The sequence below is a fragment of the Mustela nigripes genome, chromosome 6 (genome assembly GCF_022355385.1).
Source record: "Mustela nigripes isolate SB6536 chromosome 6, MUSNIG.SB6536, whole genome shotgun sequence".
NCBI classification, from domain to species: Eukaryota; Metazoa; Chordata; class Mammalia; order Carnivora; family Mustelidae; genus Mustela; species Mustela nigripes.
Window position 1 is genome coordinate 134,615,081 of NC_081562.1, and position 10,193 is coordinate 134,625,273.

A 10,193-nucleotide genomic window follows, 5' to 3' on the forward strand; every position below is an offset into this window, starting at 1 on the left:
GGACCCGAGAAAGAAAATCAATAGTTTCTATATAAATTATGACCAATTGTAACAAATTTTGCAAAAGTCAGCTACAGTGCAGAAAAGACTTCAAATTCCCACAAAATCTTTCAAGTTCCCTCTGTCGTGTAAAAAGATGAAAAGTCCAAATTACCACTTCTAAATGAAACATTACCCAACTATACAAATGTTGGAATTTATCAGTAAAAACAGATCTCTGAGCAAAAAACAAGTATCTGAGTGAATCCCATCCCTGAGAAAACACAACACTAATCATCAAAAGAAAGAGCCTACTGGGATAATCTCTGAAATGATTCAATCATAAAAAGCAACAAAAAATCAAACTGATGTTTCTAGTTTCATATCACATTATGCTGAGAATGTATGAACACATTTTATTTCCATATGGAAAAGTATTATTTTATTCCATACCTTCTGCCAAGGATCTGCTTTACTTTCATTACTGTATTTGAAATATTTCTTATTCTACTCTGTTTTGCTGCCAATCCAACAACCTGAAAAAGAACAGCATATTACAATGCATGTAATTTTACTTATTTCCAAATACAAACATGAGGGGAATAGTACCTCTTCATTTTCTGTGTAAGCAACAACAGCTGGAGTAACTCTGTCACCTGCATCATTTGCAACCACATCAGCCCGGCCATCCTGGAAAAAAAATACACAACTCTATTAGATCTTTTTGGGGGGTGGATATAGACACACAGACACAGACACATGGACATACACACAAAGAGTCTCATCAGACATATGCGTGTCAGTTTTACATTGCCATACCTGTAGGAAAAAAATCACTGTATCAATACTTTAAACTTGCAGATTTAATTGCCAATATTAATTTCCTAGATTTTATATAAGGTCAACATTTCACAAACAACTGCCTCATTTTTTCAATCTGCTCTAGTCAATAATTGGATCAAACATAACTTTCCTGTATACAATAATAAGATTTATTATATCACCCTTTCCAGTTTCCTTTCTTTCCTGACAAATACATTTTTCTTCCTTTTTCTACGTATGATGAGGTAGCACACTAAATCCCTTTGGTTTTTCCTTCCAAATCACTTGACATTTAAATGCAAGACTAATATCAGGGGAGTTCATTATTATTGTTCCTCCCACCTCCCTACTGATGAGAAGCGGACTACAATTCCTTGTTAAGCCCCCTCATTGAAGAAAGGTCAAGTCAGTAGAGCATGCACCACCAACTCGCTTCACGAGCTTCGCGGGATCATCAATTCCTGTTCCAGATCTCGACCAGCAAGCAGGTCCCTTCCTGGCAAACCTTTGTAAACCTCCGGGTCGGGATGTTCAGGTCCACCTCCCGGCCAGCAGCAGCCCTGCCGTCCCCGGGGACCATCTCCCTCCGGGGCCTCCTGCCGCTCTGACATCCCCAAGACCTCCCAGGCCCCCTGCTGCCCAGACATTTCCCCGGACCGCCCCTCTTCCGGCGTCCAGCGCCCACGAGGTCCTCGAGACCCCTCCCGGCCTCCTGAGGCCCTGACGTCCCCAGAACCGCCCCTCTCCCGGCCTCCCGCGGCCCTCAAGTCCCCGAGACCCTCCAGGCCTCCTGCTGCCCTGACGTCCCCGGGCCCGCCCGACTCCGAGCCTCCAGTGCCCACGACGTCCCCGAGATCCCTCTGGGCCTCCAGAGGCCCTGACGTTCCGGGACCGCCCCCCTGTAGGCCCCCTACGGCCCGGACGTTCCCGGACCCCGCGCGCCCGCGTCCTCACGACCTCTGCCAGGGCGCAGCAGCCTTTTCGGAGGAGCTGCGGAGGACCAGGCCGGGTCCGCCCGGTCCTTCAGCTCCAGATTCCCTGCTATAATGTCTTTCCGCAAGACATTCCTAGGCCGGCGACACGCTGCTCACAACCCCACAAGAGACCAAAGGACCTGCCCCGCACCCGGAGAACTGGGGGGCCATCAGGCTGGAGCCCAGCTCCCTCAGTGCCTCACCTTATAGACGGCCACGCAGGCTGATGTGCAGCCAAGGTGAACTCCGATGGCCGCCATGAGGCGGCAGAGAAGGCGGCAGCAGTAACGAGTGGTCTCCCTGTGGCAACAGCTTCGGGCCTCGGAACAGCCCCATCAGGCACCGCGGAAACTTCACGTTCCCGCCCGCCCACTGCGTCCGGTCCATCCGCCGCGGCCTCCCGCGTCGCCACCAATCAGCGTGAAGGTTTCGCCTTTCCTTTCCGACTGCGGGCGAATAGCTTTACTGCGTCCTCCCACCCCAGCCCTGCCAGAATCGCAGCGCGTGTGCGATCTTGCGCATGCGCCAGTCGGGGAGGGACTGGAAGGGACGTCTCGGTTCCGCCCCCTTCTAGTTCCTTACGTGAAAGCCAATGGAAACTCGTGATTGAATTGCGTCATTTGGCCCAGCAACTCCCGGCAGATTCCGCCGCCCGCTAACCCCTAGGTCTGCCCCTCCGCGTCCTGTAACAGCCCCGGGCGATAGCTGCGTTGGCTGTTTTGGTGGACGCGGGTGGCAGGCGTCTGGAGCGGCTGGCTCATCATGTGGTGCGTGGGCCCAGCCGCGGTGGTAGCCTTTTGTGCCGGACTTTGGGTGTCTAACCCGAGGACGGCGATGGGCCAGGAGGCCGGGGAACGGCCAGGGGCCGACTGTGAAGGTGAGCGGTGTGAGACCCGCTTGCATGGCCGTGGCACCGCGCTGCAGCGCAGCTGTTGTCGGCTTTGGCTTCTCCCGGCGCTGGCTATAAATAATATTTAACTCAGGAAATGCAGGCCCCCGTCCCTGGTTTCCCACCGCCTTCTCCCAAGCCTGGGAAGTTCGATCCGCGTCCAGTGACACCTTGAGGCCGTCTTGTATATTAAACGGCTGTGATCCAAGCCGGGGAGTTTGGATTTGGATTAGATGTTGTGTAGACGCGACTAGCTTCGGAGGACCCTAGTGCTCCATCTATGCTGCTACTGTGAATGGGCGAGTCTGGCCCTCCCAGCCCAGGCGAGGTCTTTCAAATTTAAATTCGTTTGACTCCCAAAAGAAAAATAAAACAAGTTGTCTGTAATTGAGTTGAGGTGGTTTAAACCGGAGAACGAAAGTAATGTTTGTTAGGACTTACAGAGTAAAGTTGCTTTACAAAGGAGTACATTAACTCCTTTGGAGGAATACCCGGGAATGATTCCTTTTCTGTTCGCAGAACCTGAGCTATGCACTTGAAATCAAAACACGTGGGGCTAGGTTCCACCAACCCTTGTGCTCTGAGCCCCCATGCCCCTTCCTTACAAAATCAGCGTGATAGTACCTACTTCAGCGGGCTGTTACCAAGGTTAAAGAAGAAAATTGGCTATGCTAGCCCCTTCCTCCTGGACTGCTGTAACAACCATTTTTCATAGACCAAAATAATTTATGTAAGTGTATATCCTTCTCACCCTTATGTGACCTTGGGACTCTATCCCTGCTTAACAGGAAATTGTAGATTCACAGTACACATTGAATAATTGGATGAGTGTAGTTTGTATAATAACTTGATGAAGTGTTAAGAATTGGAGTCCAGTTTTCTACCAGCCCTGCAATAATTAAACTTCTCTCCAGAAATTTGAAATATCTACCTGATATCATTTTAAAATATCATTTTTAAACTTTCTATAGTTACATTTGTTCCTCTAAGTTAAAGAATCTTACAACTGCATCTATGCATTTAAAGCAGAACTTGTGAGACATAAGCAATAGATTTGATTACTCATTAGTAATTTAATTTCTGGAGTGTCTACCTGAAAACAGTTCAGAAAAGCCAGAGCCCCTCGATTCATTAAATCAAGATGGCATAAGCTTCACATTTAATGTGAAGCTTATGCCATCTTGCCTAGATCTATTACAGCATATTGTAATTATTGTGTGTTTCATTTTTTACTGTCTTCCCTCCTCTTGCTCACTCTGCTCCCATTACCCTGTTTTTGGACTCCTGGATTAGAGCCTTTGCATTTCTTCCCTTTGCCTTGAGAGTTCTACCCCCAAGTAGTCCACTTACAGTCTTCTCCCTTTCTTAAGGTTTCTGCTCAAATACCACTTTATCCAAGAGGTTTTCCTTGACCACTCCTTTTAGAATAATAGTATTTACCTTGTCACTTTCTACCCCCATTATCGTGTTTCTTTTTCTTCACAGCCATAAGATACTTTTATTTATTTCCTAACATGTAATCCTTGAGGGAATGGACTTTGTTTCTCAACAGCCTAGAACACTGCCTGGTACTTACTAATTGCTCAATCAATATTTATTAAAAACACAAATGACGGGCTGTTGTATTTAATACTCTGTTCCTATTAATAGCATTAGGAAAGAATGGAACTTGGAACGCTAAAAGACTACATGACTGGTCCTCTAGCTGAAAACAGCTAAAAACACTGGATAAAATAAAAATGTAAAAATATTTTTAAAGATTTATTTATTTATTTGAGAGAGTGTGTGTGGGTGCGTGTGCTTGGGAGGGTGGCGGAGGGGCCCAGGGAGACAAGCAAACTCTCCCCTGAGTGAGGAGCCCGCCTCAGGGCTCCATCTTAGGACACCTGAGATCATCACCTAAGCCAAAATCAAGTGTCATGCTCAACCAATGAGCAACCCAGGCACTCCTAAAAATAATTTTAAGAGTAAGTTAGTAAGGCACAACCAGAGGCCAAAAATCAAGGTGATAGTGGACCGAAACAGGTAAAAGGAATAGGGAAGGTAGCTTTTGCCTTGAGGGCACTTGTTACTCAAGCAATCTGAATTTAGATTTTCATGGCTTTGGTAAAAAAAAAGAATAAACACAAAGCTCAGGACCTTCCCAAGTTAGGAGTGTAATATGAGGTCTTCCCCCAATTAATTTGAAACCCTAAAGAGCTAGACCTCCGTGACCTGGAAATAACCACAACTCTATCCCTGTCTTTAGAGACTGAAAGCAATAGTAGTATTTGAATTTTGTACTGAAAGGGAAAACAAAACTGTCTCCAGATAACTCCTGATCACAAGATAGTCCACATATGCATTGAGGCCCAAATGCACACAACCTGGATTGTCCCAAGCATCTCAAACTGAAATTTTAGTTTAAAGGGGTTTTAGGCATCAGCAAATGGTGATCTTACTGTAGGAATCCACCTTTAGCCCAGCCTGCAAATAGTTCTCACGGTTAAGGTCTAAAAAATAAAGGTTACATTCAGAAAAGTCTTGCATCCATGGGGAAGCCGGGCACCATAAGTGACAGCCAGTTGAGACTGGTGGCAGAGACTAGTGGAAACGTCAGGTACTGGAATTACCAGGCACAGAATAGAAAATACATTTATTATGTTCTAAGAAATAAAGGAAGGGAATGAAAATATAGAGGGCAAAAGCCTCTTAAAAATGTCCAACCATATTTGGAAAAGAACCAGATTAAAGGACTACAAATAGAAATTAACGGAATTAGCAGCAGATGAGATACAGCTGATGAAACAATTAGTAACTAAGAAGATTGAAGAAATTGTCAAGAAAGAATCACTAGAGAGAAAGAAGAAGAAAAAAAGAGAAAATCTTAAACACAGCCCTGTGTTTAAGTCTAACTTTAGAGTTAGACTTTCAGATGATTCAACAGTGAAAGACCCAAAATCATACAGGTAGTAATCAGTAAAGCTGGCATTGCAGCCCAGAAAGTCTGGCTTCAGAGCCTAATCACTGAATTACTGCTTATACTGCTTTCTGAGTATAGTGTTGGGGACTAAATTATTCAAGAAAATATTTTTAAAAATCAGAAGAATGAAGTAGTATACAAATTATTCAAGAAGTTCTGGCTACTCTTTAACTCCTAACTCCTTATAACTTGTGTTCTATTCTTACGTAGCAATTCTCCCCTAGTCCCTGTATCACCACGATTGGTGTCTTTTTAAAATTTTTCCTCCAAAATCAAGCAGATAATGTGGGAATGACTGCAGTTTTAGAAGGTGTGGATGGAACTAGCCCATTGCCAGTTTAATTATTCCACTAACCTAATTTTAAGCATTTATCATTATCTTTTTGAAAAACTTGTAGCTCTTTTCCTGCAGGTGGCATTCTTATATTTCCCAAATACTATTTTGCCCTTTCGGGCTTTGGCTAATAATTGCTTAATTGATCTGTGATTTCACCTTAAACTTTTAAATTCAATTTCATTAACATTACTGTAAGGGCCTATTTAGCCAGAGCGGCTCCATCTCCTTTGAACAGCCATTTTGCTGTTTATGCAATAAAATTTAAACTGACACCCACTCCACCCCCTGCACCTGTACTTACTTCAAACAAGTCTGGGAAACTAGTAAAATATGGTCGACCAGTCCCAGGGAACAGAGCCCAGATACAAGGGTGGGTCAGGCCAAGTGGAGACATCCAATCAGTGGAGTGCACATACTATCTCCCTAGCTACCAAGGAGTGTGGGTTCTGCCTTTTGGGCGCCAATTCTGACCAAGGTGATAGGCTAGTTCAAATATCTACTATCAGTAAATTATAATTCAATTGACCACCCGTGTGTGACCCAGCATGACTGTGCAGCTTTCTCTGTGTGTTGCAATCTCATTGGCCACCTGTGTGTGGCCAGGCTCAACCACATGGCCTTTGCTCTATAATTTATAAAAAGTTATTCTGTGAGGCTGGGGGTGGTCGCCCTCTCTGTAAGAGGCGGCCCTGACCCGTTGGTTTGATTCTCGATGCTTGGTTCCAAATAAAGCTTTGCTTGACCTTCGTTTTCTATCAGTCTTGCTCCTTTGATCGCGGACCTAACAATTACCAAATATTTTGAGCTTATCGGGGATTTCTGTGACAGTCAAAGATATTGTGGTGAGTTTTTAACATCAATTAGGACTTCAAACAGGAAAATTTTTTATATGACCTATACCTAGCATCTAGATTCATTGTTAATATTTTGCTATTTTTGCTACCATTCTCTCTTTAAAAAATAAAATAACACACTTGCAGCCACTGTTTTCTCTCCCTTTCCAGGAGAAAGTTAGTCTGTTAGTCTGTTCTAAAGTTAATGTGTTCTTCTTTTCCATTTTTAAAGGTTTTATTTATTTAATTGACAGAGAGAAAGAGATCACTAGTAGGCAGAGAGGCAGGCAGAGAGAGAGGGGAAAGCAGGCTCCCTGCTGAGCAGAGAGCCCAATGCAGGGCTTGATCCCAGAACCCTGAGATCATGACCTGAGCTGAAGCCAGAGGCTTAACCCACTGAGCCACCCAGTTGCCCCTTCTTTTCCATTTTTAAAGAACTCTTACTATAAATGTGTGTATCACAAATAACCTATGTATTTTTTTGATCTTAGTTCTATATAATTGTACATTGTACATATTCATTTGCAACCTTTTCATTCAACATGATATTAGGGCACTTATGTACATTGATAACTACAGATGTAGTTTTTTTTTTTTTTTTTTTTTTTTTTTTTAAGAAGAGCCAGGTAATTCCACGGCCTAGTTCCTTCAGAATATTTCTTACCAGCATTTGGTTTTGCTCTTTTTTAAAAAATACTTTATTTATTTGACAGACAAAGATCACAAGTAGGCAGAGAGGCAGGCAGAGAGAGAGAGAGGAGGAGGAAGCAGGCTCCCTGATGAGCAAAGAGCCAGAGGCAGGGCTCGATCCCAGGGCCCTGAGATCATGACCTGAGCCAAAGGCAGCGGCTTAACCCACTGAGCCACCCAGGCGCCCCTCAATATAGAGTTTTAATTCACTACAGAATTCTACTTTCTGAGGGAAATACAGTTTATGTAACTATTCTTTCTTGGAGAAGTGGGAAGAACTTTACATAGTTACATAAACTGGAGCACATGGGTAATGATTTCTCTAGGTCATAGAGCAAGAATCTCTGGGTGATCCATTATATGTGTTTTCAACTTAACTTTTCCCTGTTGGACTGCGGTTTTCTTACAGATATGCAGAAGCTCTTTTATTCAGCCAAAAAATACATATGTCACATCCAGTCTAGGCTCCTCAGTGAGGACAGAGCAATGTAGCTTAAGTGGGAGAGGTGACAGAGACTGAAGCATGAGAGGCAGTGAAGAGTCAAGTCATCAGGGACTTTGGGACAATCTAGAGACTGCATTAGACTCTGAGTGATATGGAAAGTCACAGGAGGCTGTTGAGCAGATGAAGTAGCGTAATCTGACTTTCATTTTCAAAGAATCTGGTTAGGATGTTGGGAACTTAGTGGGTCAGATTATAGCAATCCTCTGATCAAGACATCCTAATGCTGCTGAAGAAGATATGAAAACATCATAAAGGAACATAGAGCTGACAAGATAGAAAAATTTATTGGTCCAAAATTGGAAGGGGAAGGAGCAATCCTGAATGGTAAACTGAATTTACACTCATTTTTGCCCAGATGACACTGGCCAAAGTAAAGATGATCTTCTGTGTGAGGGAGATGGAAGACAAAGCCAAAGACTTGTTTTAAGTAAGGAGTCTACTAGGACACTCTTCTTTGTTAATCTGGGATTCCCAAATCCCAAATACTCCCTGAGAGCATGGTTGAATGAGCAATAAACTTAACCCATCCCTACACACAGAGGTCTCTAAGGAAAATTTCCTTGCCACTGTGCAGAATAGAAGGAAGGAATAAATACATTTCTGAGCGACTATAACCACAAGATGTCCTCACTTGGATTTGCAGCTAAATTTCACATCAGGGGTCCAAGATAATATCAAGCTCTCAATTTAGTTTAAAGTATTCCCTGGCTAGTAGCTCCTAAGCCTGATACATACAGACACAAATCCTTTATGGAAATAAGGCATCATTATTTTAGGCTTCAAATAATCTCCACAAATACATTTCAAATGACTATCATGCAGGACAAAATAAGGAAGTAGACAAAAGAAACAAATAATCAAGTAACAAGAGGAGGCAAAGGACTCTGTTTTTCACAACAAAACTTTTATAACTCGCTGGCTTTAAATTAGGTGTGGGGGAGTGAGGGAGAGGAAGAGGAGGGAGATTAGAAACCACAGCATAAAAATTCTTTGAGTTTTTTTTTTTTTTTTCTTGAAGAGAAATGGGGAAATGGGGTCGTATTTGGTGGAGAGGGGCAGGAATGTGGTCTTGAGAGATCTTTCTATTGCTTCTAAGATGTGAGAAGTAATACATGCATGTTGCAGGCTAATGGGGAATGAGACAGGAGGGAGAGCGTAGAAGTGGAGGAGCAGGGAGTTGATAGGCTCTCCTTAGCAAGTGTAAGGGTTGTCAAAGTTCATTCATAGAAGAAAGGAAGAACATGCAGGTACAGGTGTGGTAGATAAAGGTGGCGGGACCAGGGGAAAATTCTCTCCTGTTGCTTTTTTCCCCTCAGAGAAATAGGATGCAGGATCATGAGGTGAGAGTGAGAATGAGGGGGAGGTGTTAGACTAGGTTTGAGGAGAGAGCAGTTTTGCAATTGTCATTTGGGAAGATGGATATAGTGGGAGTATGGCGAAAGGACTAGGGTTGTCAAGCAGCCCTGATAGCTCACTGGAAATTCATGGCCATGAATTTGAAGTGAGACCAGTGAGCCCCACTGTGTTACTTCCTCCAGTTGTGCTCAGCGAGTATAGGTACAAACTGGGTGGGGAGTTGGCTTTAATTAGGGTTAGGGTTTTTCCAGGTGCATACAACAAGGGAGGAAGATGCAAGAAAGTTGAGTTTATGCAAAGAAATGACTATAGTGTATAACATGGAATCTAAACTGGACAAGGAAGCTTGGTTAAAAGGTGGGAAAATCAATGGATTGTACAACCTGGTGGGGTTGGGAGAAAACTTGGACCGTTGGGTGTTAGAGGATGTGAGCTGGAGAGATAGGAGGTGATGGTCAAACAATGGGATTTCAACTGAAATTATAGAGAGATTATGATCATTGGTAATGATTGGACCGAAGGGTATGACCACAACAATTTCTCATGTGTTCTAGATATTAATCTTTAGTCAGTTATATAAGTTGTAAATATCTTCCTCCAGTCTACGGCTTGTCTTATCTTTTGTTTATGATTTCTTTGGCATTATAAAAGTGTTTAATTTTGCTGTAATCAAACATATGATCTGTATTTTGTACCTTCTTTTTTTTTTTCAAAGATTTTATTTATTTATTTGACAGAGAGAAATCACAAGTAGATGGAGAGGCAGGCAGAGAGAGAGAGAGAGAGGGAAGCAGGCTCCCTGCTGAGCAGAGAGCCCAATGTGGGACTCGATCCCAGGACCCTGAG

At 43.4% G+C, this 10,193-nt stretch overlaps 2 protein-coding genes across 3 annotated transcripts in view; one reads left to right on the forward strand and one right to left on the reverse strand.

The window, feature by feature from the left end:
* The window catches only part of HSPA14 (heat shock protein family A (Hsp70) member 14), a 39,731-nt gene extending 37,491 nt beyond the window's left edge, over positions 1 to 2,240 (reverse strand). Inside the window, exons 1-3 of one of the 2 annotated variants that reach the window (XR_009404937.1) lie at positions 1,979 to 2,240; positions 589 to 669; positions 433 to 515 (exon numbers count right to left, since the gene is read on the reverse strand). Coding sequence is in view for 1 of the 2 variants with exons in the window: in XM_059404269.1 (XP_059260252.1) it covers positions 433 to 515; positions 589 to 669; positions 1,979 to 2,035 (221 nt within the window). In the remaining variant the exon portion in view is untranslated. The remainder of the gene's footprint in view (positions 1 to 432; positions 516 to 588; positions 670 to 1,978) is intronic. The other variant, XM_059404269.1, reaches the window with a different exon arrangement.
* A 235-nt stretch (positions 2,241 to 2,475) lies between these two features.
* Positions 2,476 to 10,193, forward strand: part of CDNF (cerebral dopamine neurotrophic factor) — a 21,348-nt gene continuing 13,630 nt past the window's right edge. The window contains exon 1 of the mRNA XM_059405020.1: positions 2,476 to 2,652. Coding sequence (XP_059261003.1) covers positions 2,538 to 2,652 — 115 coding nt within the window. The 5' untranslated portion in view covers positions 2,476 to 2,537. The remainder of the gene's footprint in view (positions 2,653 to 10,193) is intronic.